General features: G+C 44.1%; 1 protein-coding gene across 1 annotated transcript in view; it reads right to left on the reverse strand.

Annotated features, from left to right (window-relative positions):
- DCHS2 (dachsous cadherin-related 2) overlaps positions 1-15,118 on the reverse strand; it is a 288,223-nt gene that overhangs the window by 50,185 nt on the left and 222,920 nt on the right. The window contains exons 11-13 of the mRNA XM_040967397.1: positions 10,672-10,806; positions 10,268-10,477; positions 6,181-7,038 (exon numbers count right to left, since the gene is read on the reverse strand). Of these exons, the coding sequence (XP_040823331.1) occupies positions 6,181-7,038; positions 10,268-10,477; positions 10,672-10,806 (1,203 nt within the window). The remainder of the gene's footprint in view (positions 1-6,180; positions 7,039-10,267; positions 10,478-10,671; positions 10,807-15,118) is intronic.

Below are 15,118 nucleotides of genomic sequence, written 5' to 3' on the forward strand. Positions count from 1 at the left end.
GAGCAAGACCTACTCTGACCCTCCTTTAGCCAATGGGGTTCCCATATTCCTATCTGTCCCCAAATGGCCCAAGCTGCTGAAAAACAGAATTTCCTGTCTCCACTTCTTCATTTTGCACCTTGCTACACTCTGAGTTATATCTAACCTATAATGCTAAATTCTACTTCCCTCTCAAATTCCTGATTCCTTAAGTCACTGGTTGCTAGAAGTTTCCTTTAAAATGTTCAGTACATTAGTTCTACCTCGGAGCTTGGGTGGTGGTATCTCCCAGCAGCATGGTGGCGAAGGGGGTACCTGAGTGAGATCAGACTCGATGCTTGGGGCCCTGGCCCGGCCACCACTGCCACGTGGTGAATGAGTCACAGGCTCGCCTGGGACCAAGAGGCTTCTCCTTTCACAGTAAGTACACTGTGAAGGGATCTCTCAGGAGCTAAGGTTGGTCCCTGGTTCTGCCCACCACCACCATCTTGTGGTGGGAGGGGCCTAGGTAAGTTCAACCTCAGAGTTGGCTTGTGGGAGCTCCTAGCAGCATGGGGGCTGCTAGGGGAACCTGATCCAGGTTGGACACAATGTTTGGGACCCTAGCCACAGCCACTGTCACTGCTGCCAAGAAGTGATAAGTTCTGGGCTTTTGGGTGGGCATATCATGCCATTTTGCTGGGCTGTACCCACTGACTGCCCATTGGCAAGCTATGGGGTCTTGATGTGGAATTACTGCCTAAGTACATGCATGGATAAGGCCACTGTGTTCGTCGGTGAGGAATAAATTCTGAAGGACTCCCAAAGTCAGGGTCGTTTTACTTGCAGATAAGGGAGGGGATTGAGAACTGGTGGTCTGGACGGAAAAGACCAGAAGATCTGTATGAGTCAGAATGATTCATCAGCCTACATATGAGTCCTGAGTAGGGCTTGTTATCATGGAACAGTGCTGACCACCACATGCTACTCAATGCGAAAGCTACGTCTGGGGACATGTCTAGCAGGGCTAGCTCCAAGTACCTGACTGAATGTTGAAACAGGGGATGAGTCACATTTGGCAGAGCCATGACACTAACCAGCACATGAGAGAACCAGGTCCAGGGGTAGATTCTGGGGAGGATATGTGAGCCCAACCCTGTGGAAATACAAGCCCCGCTGGTTAGCTCAAGAGTTGAGTTGAGGTGTGGATGGACTGAAGTAGGTGTCACCATGGAACCTGCCATCGCTATGGGTACAGGGATTAAAAATAGTCTGGGCATATATGGGCTGCAGCACCCACATATCCATCCTAAATCAGGGTGTGGGGCAGGCTGGGATGCAATATTCACTAGCTCATAAAAATCAAGATGGAGGGGCAGGCTGCACTGGGCAAGGACCTAATACTTGCTGGCATGCATGAGACCTGGGTCTGGGAGGGGCAAGTGGGGGAATGTGGGAAACTCCCCTTACGGGTCATAGCTCCCAATAGTGATCACATGGTCCAGGCCTGGGGATCAGGCAAGCTGGATGGGGTAGCTCTAACTATTAGCAAATGTGTGTTGGTCTTGGAGGGAGGCAGAATGGACAGGGCAGAGCAAACCTTAGCTCACCGACAAGTACAGAAACCAGGCTGTAGCACAGGGCATGCCAGGCTAGGCTTTCATACCTACCCGTTTACATGAACCAGGAATGTGAACAGACTGATCAGGGCCAGGTTGCAGCACCTGCTGGAGAGAGTTGGGACTGGGGGCAGGCCAAATCAGGCCAGGCTACAGCATCCAAATGCAAAGGTCAAGACAGTGAGGGACTATGCCAGGCTGGGTCAGAGAAACCACTAGCACATGCAAAATCTATGGCTGGGAACAGGTCTCTTTGGGGAGCAAACAGGGATGCCCTGGCTGGGCTGTGGTTCCCACTGGTAAGTGCAGCAGACAGAGTAGGCGCTGCATTCTGATCATGATATGGTTATAGTGTCACTTGGCACAAGTGTGGACTGGGTCTAGGGTGTGCCTAACTGGGCTAGACTCCAGCACCAACCGGTGCTCGTGAGAACCAGGGTAGGAGTAGGACAGGCTAGGCTAGGTCTCTGACCCTGCTGAGCTAGGTGGACCAGGCTTGGCTGAGCTGTAATATCCAACAATAATAATAATAAAAAAAACCAGAATGGGCTGAAGGCTGGTCAGGAAAGGCCACTGTTCCTGTTAGGACAAGAGGTGGACTAAGTAGGACTGACCCATGGACCCAGTGTTATGTGCAAGATCTGGCATTAGGAGAGGTTCTGATGGAGGAACTTGGGGAACTCCTCTGTTGGTACAGTCTCTGCAGCTGAGTGCAAGAACCATGACAGGGAGCATCCCAGACCAGGCCAGGGAATGGTACCCACTAGTATACATTTGGCGCAGGTTGGGGTGAACCAGGCAGGGTCAGTCCACATTACCTGCTGGCAAATCAGAGCACCAGAATGGAGTGTGGGTCAGGCCAGGTTCAGTTACAACACATGCCAATAAACATGAGGGCTAGGATTGGGTGCCAGCTAGGTTGCACTAGGATGTAGACCCTACCAGCATGAGCAGGGACTGGGGGCAGGCAGGGCCCGGCAAGGCTATAGCACCCACTGGCAAATGTCAAGTTGACATGGGTCATGCCAGACTGGGCCACAGCACCCAACCAGCACACGTGAGAACTGGGGGGAAGGGGACAAAAGCCGGCAGGTGGGCTACGAGGGGCTATCCTGATGACCATCACTTCTACTAGAAAGCATGAATTGGGATGGGGCAGACCATACTGGGCAGGGATACAACACCTGCTGGCCTCATGTGAGCTGGATCAGAGAAATGTCAGACTGAGTTGACTGTTCCTACTGATGTAAGCATAAGTCAGATTGGGTGTGGGTTGTTCAAGGCTTTGCCACAGCATCGGCTGGCAGACGCTGGCACCAGGGGTTAATTCTGTCAAGTTAAACTGCAGAACCACCTAGAGAGCACATGATCCAGGAGTGGGAGTGGGCCCATTAGGGAAAGGGTGGGCACCTTCCTCTTGGGTTGCCAATCTGACTGGAATGCATGATAAACAGGACTCAGGCAGGCATGGCTAGACAGAGAGTGACACCACCGGCACATGTATGGGTTAGATAGTGGGGCTGGTTGGATTGAACTAGATTTCAGTGCTCATTGACACATATGACAGCTGAATGGGATGTGGAACAGACTGGACAAGTCTGTTATACACACTAGCAAGCATGGGAACATGGCAGGGGGCAGGCCTGGTGGGAGTTATTTTGGGTCACCCCAACTAGGCTGCAGCTCCCACTGATTTGTGTGAGGGAGGAGTGTGTGGTGGGCAGGACTGGGCTGCAACACCCATTGGTTTGTGTAGAAGACAAGGCTGGAGGCAGAACTGATCCTGTAATTGCAACCAGCAGCATACGTATAAGCTAATTGGGGTGACAGACTGTGCTGGACCCTGTACTGGCAAGCACACAGAAGAATTAGGTCTGGGATCACCTCAGTTTCTTTGGTGATTCCCCTCAACTGAATTGCTGGACTCAGAACCCCAACCATGAAGAGAACTGCAGGTTCCATAGTCTGATTGTCGAATGCTTGTATCAAAGCTGAGCCTCCTCAGTGACTCAGATGGAGCAGTGGATGGCATATCCAGGTGTACATGGAGAATATGGCAATACATTGGAGCCTGCCAAGAACACCTGGTACCATGACAGAGGACAGAACAAATTGATCAACTACCCCAGCCAAGTGTTGGCAGTGAATATCTGGGCAAGTGGAGAATCTCAGGTGGGTTATGTCAACCAATAGATTCTGGAGAGATTGCATCATGCTTGGAATGGCAAGATCGGCAAAAAACATACAACTGCTGAACTATCAAAACCACTTGAGTAATGTCCTCAAAGCATGCCCCACATAGGGGACCCTGGGATGATTGGAAGGCTAGGTTTGGCTTCTCCCGTTTCTCTCTCCTCCCTACAGATACAGGAAGGAAAAAAGAGAATGTAGAAACAATGGTCTTACCCACTTTCCTGTAGCCTTTGACCCTTCACAACCTAATCAACAGTGTAAAGATCACCAAAATAAAATAATAGTTAAAAAATATTAGTGTATTGAAACACTGTGGGCAACAGTGATTTGTCCCTACATTTTAAAAAGATGCAGGAAGATGAACTCCCCTTTCTTTTGGCTGGAGGGGAAAAGGGCGATGTGGAGGGCAGGGAATGGCAGGGGATTATGGGGGATGGCAGGGAGAATGGTGGGGGAGGGCATGGGAGGGCGCTGGATGGCAGGCAGGGGGGATGTGATGTGAGGGGGTCAACAATTTTCCAGTCACAGTGTGGTGGGGCCAGACCCAGGCTCACAGGCAACTAGTGACAGCTGACTGAGGCTTCCCACAGGCCATGTGGAAATTACTGACTGATTGTTCAAGAGATCTTATCTACCTAAGGAAGTCTTTTACAAAGGAAAATTTACTTGGCTTTAAACAATTGAGGTGTTATGTTTAATGTTGTTAGATGAACGTAATGTTAATCAAAATCTGAACCCTCAGGATCTCCAATAAGAAAATGTCAAGCAAATATAAATAGGATGGAGTTTTTTAATCCTTTTCATTTTATAAAAAGGCCACGAGATATTAAAAGCAGTTTAGAGTGATGGGAATTTATGATAATATCCAAAATAATGTACCCAGCACATCAAGTGGCATCTACTGAAAAGATTTTTGTGTGTCCCATCAAAAAGGAAAAATAAACAAAAAGCTCCCAATAGGCATATACATTTCATTTGAAATAAAAATTTAAACTTGCAGGCATATTTGATGAAAAAAAAACAAACCATGCTAAAAGCTATAACATGCCACTGAACAAACAAGTTATACCAAAGCTATTCTAACATTGATCAATGAATTTGCAACCTGTTAAAACTACTAGAATTCAAAAACAACAACAACAAAAAATAAAGAAAATCGCCTTTAAGTGTCTGACAGAATCTTTCAGTCCCTATCGGCATAGACTTCCCATCCTATAGGAAGCTTCAGCCAGTTTGAACCTCCATCAGTGTCAGCACATGTCCCGGGGCCTGTGAACTCCTGCTAGCCCTGACGCTGCATGGCGGCATTTAATAAGTAAGCATCCATAGCCTCACAGGAGTCCCTTCTCCCTCTCAGTCCAGACTTTATGCCCTTCATCGATCTCTAGAGAGGTCCCGACTCACTGATGTCTTGCCATGCAAACCTGCCTGCTTGCTTATATTACTTCCAGAAAATTCTCAGTAAATAGACTTTGATAGCACAAAGTTCTATGAAGAAGAGTCAACTTGAACAAAGCAATTCCAAATGTAAGACAACAAAGAAAGATGACTTTGTTTAGGCATCAAGAAAACACAACATGGAGAGCAGGATGAAGGCACCCCATCTGTGGGGAGTGGGGTGCTGAAGCCGCTCCCCAGAATAGGAAAGCCGGAATAGGAAGGGCCATTGTGGGATGGTGGCTGGCCTGGGGCCAGGGGGCAGAGTTGGTCTCACCAGCCGGTGGGCGGGAGGTCGCAGGGATAGGCAGATGCCCTCGCTGCGATTATGTCATTGCTGCTGGCTTATCACGTGGTGCCAGGTGGACCCACGGGGAGAAGTAAGACGGAGAGACTACCACAGAGAAAGACGGGATGGGAGAAGAAGGACAGGTGGGAAGAAGGGTGGCAGAGAGAAGGCTGGAAAAGCAGTAGAGAAGTAGTAAGACCTAAATTCGGGGACAAGAACGGAGAAATGCAGCAGAAAATGGGGACAAGAACGAAGAAGGGTGGCAGAGAGAGGGCTGGAGAAGCGGCAGAGGAAAGCCAAGGCCAATGGGGAAAGGGGCAGCGGAGAAAAAGGTTTAAATGCAGCCGCTTTGGGCAGTGAAGGGTCCAGTTGGAGTTCTAGCTTTTCCCAGACCCTCATGAGTATGCCTCATCATTTTAGTGTCACTGCTGGTCAGAGACACCCATCCTCTTGCTCTGTAGTAGCATTCTCACACAGATGCCAGTGGAAGGGCTAACCATTAGAGTGACATAATTTTGCCCTATCCTACCTTTAGCTGTATTTATTTTGACTGTATGATGCCAACAGTTGGCTGGGCTCAAATTTTTACAACTGAATCTGGAATAGCACTCCTATAGCATCTGCAGTTTCAAGCCATTTGCCCACATGGGTATAATATACAAATAAACTCCAGGGCACACTCACCTGCTTCACAATCTTCCATCACAAGTCCTTCATATAGAGGGTCACTGAAAGAAATCCTGACATCCTCCCCTTCCATGTGGACAACCAGGAGACCAGTGGTTGCCCTGGCTGGGACCCCTTGATCTGTAACCCTTAAATGCAACCACATGGGGAAATTTTCTTGGGACGGATTTTGCTTCAACTTGATTTCTCCTGTATGTTGGTCAATAGAAAACATGGATTGAGTCTCTGCAAAACAGAAAATCACAGTTCCATTGGGCCCCAAGTCAAGGTCATTGGCTCTCAGGATGGCAACCTTCTGGTTTGGAAGTGACCAAGAGGAAAGAAGAACATCAGAGGGATTCTGTCCCCAAACAGGATTATTGTCATTAACATCCGTGACATGCACTGTGACAGTGACGGTTGTGCTCCTTGAGCCCTGCATGCCATGGTCTCTGGCCACTGCCCTGAATGTATGCTCAGATCTGGCTTCTCGGTCCAGAGTATGGCCAGTTCTCAGTGTGCCTGTTGTGTGGTCAATGGTGAATGTACCGGAAGCTACATCCATGAGAAAATACTCAATGTGCCCATTCAGGCCTTCATCCTCATCCACAGCAGACAGCATGAGCACTGGCGTTCCCACCTGAGCATCTTCTGCCACAGAGGCCTGGTAGTGCAGAATGGGAAAGGCAGGGCTGTGGTCATTGTCATCCAAAACCCTGATGTGCACCTGCAGTATGGAGCTCCTGAGGGGAACACCCAGGTCCGAGGCCAGCAGGACAAGGGTGAAAGAACTGACTTGCTCCCGGTCCAATGCACGAGTGGTCGACAGTTCTCCTGATGTTTCATGAATGGCAAAGTACTCATCAGTATTTCCACCTACCAAAGAAGCAAAATGAAAAGTCAACTAACTCACAGAAACAGCAGTCCTTTGCTAGCTCTATGTGTTAAGGAATACTCCAGATCCTTGCATCCCAGAACTTTGCAAGTTCACTGGAAACACTGAACATGACAGAGTCCTAGACCTTATGAACTTTTTAAAACAATCAATTCTTAAATTCATTTTTTAAAGTTGAAAGGAAGAAATAGAGATAGAGAAGAAGTTCACCCTTTTGTTCATGCTCCCATTGTCCAGAAATGCCAGGGCAAGTCTAGGCGAAAAATAGGAATCTAAAACTCCAGCCAGGTTTCCCATGTGGCAGAGACTCAGCTGCTTAATTCACATCTGCTGAATTAAGAGGAAGCTGGGTAAGAAACAGGGTGGCAGTAATGACTCTAACCATTTTAGTATGTGGGTGTCCCAAGTGGCGTGTTAACCACTGTGCCAAATGCCCACTTTATAAGCTTCTATCAAACTTGTAGCAAGGGATACACAAAATAATGTAATCCCAGTGATGTCGTAACTCCATCAGTAATTACAACATGTTTTTCCTGACTTTCAACAGCTGTGTTGTTTCATTCCACCCCACCAACAATCCTCCCCATTTCTGGAGACAGAACAAGCTCCCTTCTGCTGGTTCAGTCCCCCCCAGTTCCTGCAATGGCTCCCAGCCAAGAAAACCATCCGGGTTTCCTACATGAGTGGCAGGAACCCCATCACTGGAGCCTTCGTCATGCATCAGTGTGGTTTTCGGTGAACCACATCTTCATCTTCAATAACGACAAATCACAGTTGAGAGTTTCTCTGTATCTGTGTTGGACTTTAAAAAAAATGCTTTGTCTATTTTACTTTATTTAGTCTTCACAGCATCAGTTCATTTAAAAATTGGATCAAGATGCAATATTTGGACATCTTTAGGGAACAGAGCAGCTGGGAGGCTCCAAAGATAAAGGCAAAGAAACAGAAAGTCTAATTGCCTGTGTGGATTGGTTCATGCCCCACTGCACTGGACTCCATCCACAACTGTTTCTATTCACATAGTTTCTGCTTGGAATTATTAAAATATGTCTTATGGAAATAAAACAAAGGTTGGGGATAAGAAAAAGGATATAATGTTAATTTGCAGCTATCATTAACAAAACAGAATGTACTAATGTTTCCCAGGGTTACTCCCCTCAAATCTTACGCCAGCCACACCACTGCAAGTTTCCTCTTCTGCATCCCTATGGAACTTCGGGCATGAGTCATAAGAAAATCAGCAGGACATCCGCCTATTTCTCCCACAATATAAGCAACATTAATGTTTTATTCGTATCTGGATCTTTCAAAGAATCTGCACTTTACCGTCTTCCATGGTACTAAATAGAATGAAAGTTAAAGTTGAACACCTAGACAGAAAAGCTTCTAAGGCATTTTTTAAATAATCCTGAAGATTATTTAGGGAGATGTGGTTTAGGGGTGGTACTGTGGTGCGATGGTTTTAGTTGCTGCCAGAAATGCCAGTGTCCCTAGGGGTGCTGGTTCAAGGCCTAGATGTTCCACTTTATATCCAGTTCCTTGTTAACACACCCAGGAAAGCAGAGGAAGATCACCCAAGTGCCCCTGACACCCATCTGGGAGAGGGTGGAATTCTAGGTTCTTGACTTTGGACTAGCTCAGGCCCAGTCATTGTGACCATGTGAGGAGTGAACCAATGGATGGAAGCAATCAATCTCTGTCTCTTCTGTTCACCTAGGACCCAGCATATTTAGCTTTGACATTTGTCTTTATAATCACCCTCCTCATCGATTAAAAAGCCTCCCATTTCACCCACAGAAAGGGCTGCCAGGTAAGGGGTCATTCCTAGTGTTGGTGCCTGATGTTGAAATAGCAACTATCTTCAATGCTTGGGGAAAACCATACTTTTCAGTTAGAAAAAAAAATCCTTGCTATTAATTAGATCACATATTATTTTCACATAGTTTCTAAGCAGTTCCTACTCAAGTTTCTAGGCAATAGAGGTACCTGAAAGCAATGATGATTCATTGATTTTTTTGACCCTCTAACTCAGAAGGAATTCAGGAACTAAATTTAATTCTGTAATAATAATTTCCCCCATTTGAAAAAATGTGAGTGAAGATGCTACATGCTTACAGCTCTAATAAAGAAACACAGTCATGGGCTTGGTGCTGTCTCCTGCTAGACAGGAGCAAGGCACATACACAAACTCACCCGTCTCATTAAGAGATGCCATTTCCAATTGAATTTTATTGTTTATATCACTATCCATATTTTATCAAAATTTGAAATATACTTTGGCTATTTTAACTTTACAGTATTAATAACAACAATTTTACCCAAAATAACATTTGAACTTGGACACAAAAGTCTCTGGAATAGTATGAAAATCTTAAGTTTTTATACATACATATTTTGACAAAAGTAATAATGACAAAAGTAATAATATGACAAAAGTAATAATCTAGCTTTTACATATATAAGCCTATTAGAATGTGATGCAATAAAAGAATAAAATACAAGAATATAAATATACAAGAATACAAATATATAAGAATCTAAATATAAAATATAAAAATATACAAGACTATAAACATAAAATACAAGAATATATTGTAAGAATAAAATGTAAGAATACAGGAAGAAAATATTAATTCAGAAAAACTAAAATCAGGACTTGCATTGTGATGAAACAAGCAATGCTGCTACCTACAGCACTGGCATCCCATATGGGTGCCGTTGGTATCTTGGCTGCTCTGCTTCCAATCCAGCTTCCTGTTAATTAGTATGGAAAGCTGGTTCAAGTGCTTGTCCCCCATCACCCATGTAGATGACCCAGACAAAGCTTCTGGATTCAGCCTGGCTTAGCCTTAGCTGTTGCCACCATTGGGGAGTGAACCAGTAAATGGATGATCTCTTGTTCCTTCTCTTTTTCTGTAACTCTTTCAAAATAAACAAACTTTTTTAGAAAGGCACAAAGCAAAACAACTGATTATATGACTGAAACAAAATAAAGTAAAGCCGTACATCCACTAATGGTAGCACAGAAAAAAGGTCACAAGCATTCTCAAGAGTCAAGTTTTCCAAGAATTGAGAGGAGAAGTGGTTCAGGGTGGCAAAGGGAGGGAGCGCATGTGCTGTCTAGCAAAATATAGCAAGTAAATGAACAAATACAGAACAATCCACTTATAGTGACAGTGTAGGGAGAATTTTAACAAAAAATGCACTTACCAATTATGTGATAGGTGACAGCTCCATTATTGCCAGCATCCATATCAGAGGCCCAAACAGTGTAGATAATCGCTGGTTCTAGGTTTTCAGGAATCTCAATGTCATGACGGGGGGTGATAAACTCTGGTGCATGATCATTTACATCTTCAACGATGCAGAGAACTGTAGTGGTACCTGACAAGGAAGGGACTCCTCCATCTCGCACAAGTACTGACATGGGAAACAAAGACAGCACATATGGTAGGCATTAATTCATGCCTAAAATATATATATATTCTAATAACACAGCATCAGACTAAATTAATCATGTGGTGCTGGGTCAGTAAAATTTTATGTAAAAGCATCCACTAAAATGTCAAATGTCACCATTCAACTTTTTTTGAAGCATGCAACAAGTCCCTTACCTCGAAGGGTGAAGACTTCCTGAAGTTCTCTATCAAACATGGTGGTGGTGACAATCTCCCCGGTATCAGGATTTATCTCAAACAAGTCAGATGATGCACCTGGCAGGATTTCAAACTGAAGCTTGGAATTGACTCCTTAAGGAAACATAAAGAAAAACTTACTATGTCTTAAGAACCTATTCGATTATTTTCCTGTGAATATGTTAGGCCATACATGAAAAAAAAAAGTGAGGTTCTTCAAAATAAAGTGCAAAGACAAAATCCCTCCAAAATTCTTTGGCTGCTCTTACTAAATAAAAGCTTCATGAGCTGAAATATTTCATCTGCAAGAGTCTTAAGAGACTTGCCCAAGTGAATGCTTAGGATTTTTCCCTCCCATAAAAATTGTCTTACAACTACACAACTCTACAATATATTTCTAATTACCCCTCCTAAAGCTCTTCACTGGGATTTAATAATGTGAGTGCCAGCTTGTAGGGCAAAGACACTCTCTGTGGACTGACTCTGCTTAAAAGGCCCGTGTTCAGGAACTGGGGTTGTGATGGAGTGGCTGAACTGCCTACGATAGCAACATCCCACATGAGTACCAGATTATGTCCCACTTGCTACACTTCCAATCTAGTACCATGCTGTTGGCATGGAGAAAGCAGCAGGTGATGCCCCAAGCGTGCAAGCACCTGTCACTCAGCCAGGAGACTGAATCAATCGTCTAGTTTTAGCCTGGCTCAGCCAGAATCATTGCAGCCACTCTGGGAGTAAACTGTGGATGGAAGATCCTTCTCTTTCTCTTCACAGAAATAAATGTTTTTTTTAATTTTTTTTTAAAACCATGCTCAGTTATAGAACTCCGTTCTTAAGATTCAGGAGGCAAGTACACACAGTTGTTCATATGTTTATTTTTACTTTCTGTGTTTTAATATTTAGTTTCCTAACTAGGATGGGCAATGCGGTATCACATTATGATGCATTCTTAATGCTTTCAAAGAGTATGTTGTTTCTTCCAACTCACAACTTTGCCAATTTCCAGAACACAGCATTATCAAACTTGAAAACTCAGAAAACAAAAGTGAAATAGAGATTATCTGGCTTATTTTATCACCTTGGTAAAAATGTTTTAGATATTTAGTGATAGCCTTATGACATGTCCTTGGTGAAAGATATGTGTGTGTGTGTGTGTGTGTGTGTGTGTGTGTGTGTGTACATACAGATGAGGACACCTTAAAAGGTCGTAGAAAACAGAATTAGGGCTTTATTTTATTGCAATAAATTTGAAAATCCACAGTTTTTTTCATCATATGCACTTCCCGTGAAATATTTTTGAAATTGCCGGGTACATCTGCTTTCAGACCCCAACTCTTGCAGTTCTACTTTGCTGCTCTGAAACCACTCGTTTCAAATCACTTCTCTGTCCCATCTAGTGCCAGGAACCTTATCTTCAGCAAGCTGGCTTATCTGCTCAGGTCCTTCATCTTTGTGCCAAAGATGCTCAGCAAAACCCCTGACCAGTATCATTCAAATATCTCTTGGCTCCCTTGAATAGCCAGCAGATAACTGGAGTAAGGGAAATGACAGGATACAGACTGGGGCACATGAAAAATCATTGTCATCTGGCAATCTTCCCACATTTCTTGGTTTCCTCTCTCCCATCACATCTCCTGCCTGAACCAAGGGTCTTCCCCCTCTTCACTCACTTGCTATGCCCATGCGAGGAGGCCCTGGACTCATCCACATCTATCCTCAACTCCAACCCTGGCTTACGTCTCAGAGGCAAAGGTGATTCCTCAAAGGCGTTGTATAGGAATTTTCCTGTTAGTTCTAGTCGTGTTCCAGAAAGTTTCTTCTTTTTTAGTTATATCCTTTCCTAATTTTAAGAATTAAGCTTTCATCTCCTCTATATAGCTAAATTTCTTTTAAAACAATAACCATTCTCTTTGCTAGTCTAAAATCACTGTCTTTCCTGGTTCTCTGCACAGTGATCACTGACGTATTGGTTAGAAAACTGCTGGCTACTTCGAGCTCTTACCCCCCTTCTCTGTGACTCTGATTGTTTCAAAAGACAGAAAGGCAGGGAAGGAAGCAGGAGAGAAGAAGTTTAAAAAAATCTGTCTTTTTAAATTTACTGGTTCCTCTATGACATATTTTTCTCTGACCCTCTGAAAGACAGTGTTAGTGTCTTTCATGTTAAAGCCTGAATGGTTTTGACTGTCACTTCAGTGGATTGCAGGGCCCCGCCCCCCAAGGGTTAACCTCACCAGGTATGCCTGCTGCACTAATCTTGCTTTTTCTCATACTGGTTGCGCTTGAGAAAGCTTGAGAAACTGTGGGCCAATCAACACGGCACGACGTCCCCTGCACATGACTGATGGGTTTATGTTGGCCTAATCGCAAGCTTCCTGATACATGCAAGACATACGATAGCCAAAGAGCTGGGAAACACTCCCCAAGAGGAGCTAGTCAGGGTTTATTAAGACAGTCTGGGTTTCCAATAAATGGCATTCTTACACTAATGACCTAGTGTGTGTGTGTGTGTGTGTGTGTGATTCTTTTCTTTTTCCTTTTTTTATTTTTAACCCTAGTCCCTCCACTTGGCTTGCGGTACATAGCAATGCAGGCATTGCCAGCAGTTGCCAGCAGTGGATAATACACTTGAGGGATTGTTTGGCACAAATCGTTCTAGCCCCTCCCACTCTCATGGTTTCCATTCACACATTTACTCAATGACACCAGGTGTGTCAAGCTGCAGTTATTCACTGTATTGACTCATTCATTCATTCACGTATTCACTGATGCAACACATATTTACATTTTGGAGCCAGACACAGAAAAAAAAAAAACACTGAAGAAGAACTTATCCTGGCCATTAGAATTGCCTTCCGTGGGAATACAAATCTAGTCAGTGAGTTAGAGAACACTATAGCAGACAAAAAAATACAGAGGAAGTACATCAATAATGATGCATTTAGGAAAGTTTATTCATCAGCTCAGTCACAAACATATGTGGAGTGACAGCAGGTGTCAAGCGACCATGCCTGGTACTAAGAATTTAACTACCGTCAATAAGACCAATCCTCCACCCTTCTAGAGCTCAGAAATGACACAGAAAACAGAGAAGTAACTTCAATTCTATGTGATAAAATCAGTTACCTTCTGTGTAACCTGAGATCTTAAAGATAATGAACATGAGGGAACAAGGTTTGCATGAATTCAAAAGAAAGCTTACAGAAGTACTGCCTGATCTCAGTTGAAAAAAAGTTGATCTAGCAGATGTTTAGAGTAGAGTGGTGGAAACGGCAAAAAGAAGGAATGGTGAAATATTGATTAGCTCAGAAGTTCACTGCACACTGAGATAGGTATAAATAATGACAATGCACTACGCATTTTTCTAAAAAAGAATAAAACACTATAAGAAACAATTATGTGTTCTAGCATAAGGAAACAATATATGTTTTCACAGACAGATGCATTTATATTAATTTGAACATAACACCATGTATTTATATACTGAAACATCATACGGTGCTTCACAAATGTGCACAATATTGTGTTGACAATAAGTAATGTGAATAAATAAAATTGAAGAACCTTACCACAATCTACAAAGGCTGCAATATTGTCACTATTGCCTTTTTCCTCAACATGTCTTCTCACAAACTTGTTCCCCCGGCTTCCTGTTCTCGGAATGTGCTGTTTCTTACAACTGGGTCTCAGTAGCTGCAGTTCCTTCTGCCTGCTCCTTTCCCAGTATTTTCCCAAAATATACTAACTTTTCACCTCTTGTATCACAGATCTAAATCCACCCCTCCATTCTCTGTCCAGTAATGTTGGGGCCGAGCTCTGCAAAGCCTAGTTCTTCATTGCCAACAAGGGTTTCCTTAGCCTCCATGGTCCTGCTACAAAAGGACACAGCAGGAAGTGAGAGACGGACTGGGAGGAACCAGGCTTCCATCCTGCAGATCGCTCTCTGACCCAACAGCCATGCCCAGCATATGTGTTCTCATGGCGTGCCTGTGTGTTCTCATACCAGGGTCAACAATATTCCCTTTCCCCGTTTTCTTCCTGGGTTCTGACACTCCAACTCTTCTCCTCTTTCCAGGTAGTGGTGGCACAAGGTACAGCCTAGTTTTCTAAATGACCCCTAGGACTCTCTTGGTTCACTCAGCTGTCTTGTACTGCAGTATCTTGCATTCGTGAGCAAATGGCAGATGGCTGCTGGGGTGTTTGGTACCAGGTGTGGGTTTCAGGTCACAGAGATTCTAATACTGGATGGATGGTTTCTTTGGCCTTGACAGAGTACAGTGCCCCTTACCTTCGGAAGTAGAATCCTGATAACTCAACTGTTGGAGTGATATCAGCATTAATTAAGCTATCCCCGTGTTGATGATAAAAGCATTTGAGTTATTTAATAAAAAAAACTCAAACTAAAGGGCTTTATAACAGGATTATTCCT

This window comes from Ochotona curzoniae, unplaced genomic scaffold, assembly GCF_017591425.1.
Source record: "Ochotona curzoniae isolate NIBS_2020 unplaced genomic scaffold, NIBS_Ocur_1.0 scaffold_4506, whole genome shotgun sequence".
Classification (NCBI taxonomy): Eukaryota; Metazoa; Chordata; class Mammalia; order Lagomorpha; family Ochotonidae; genus Ochotona; species Ochotona curzoniae.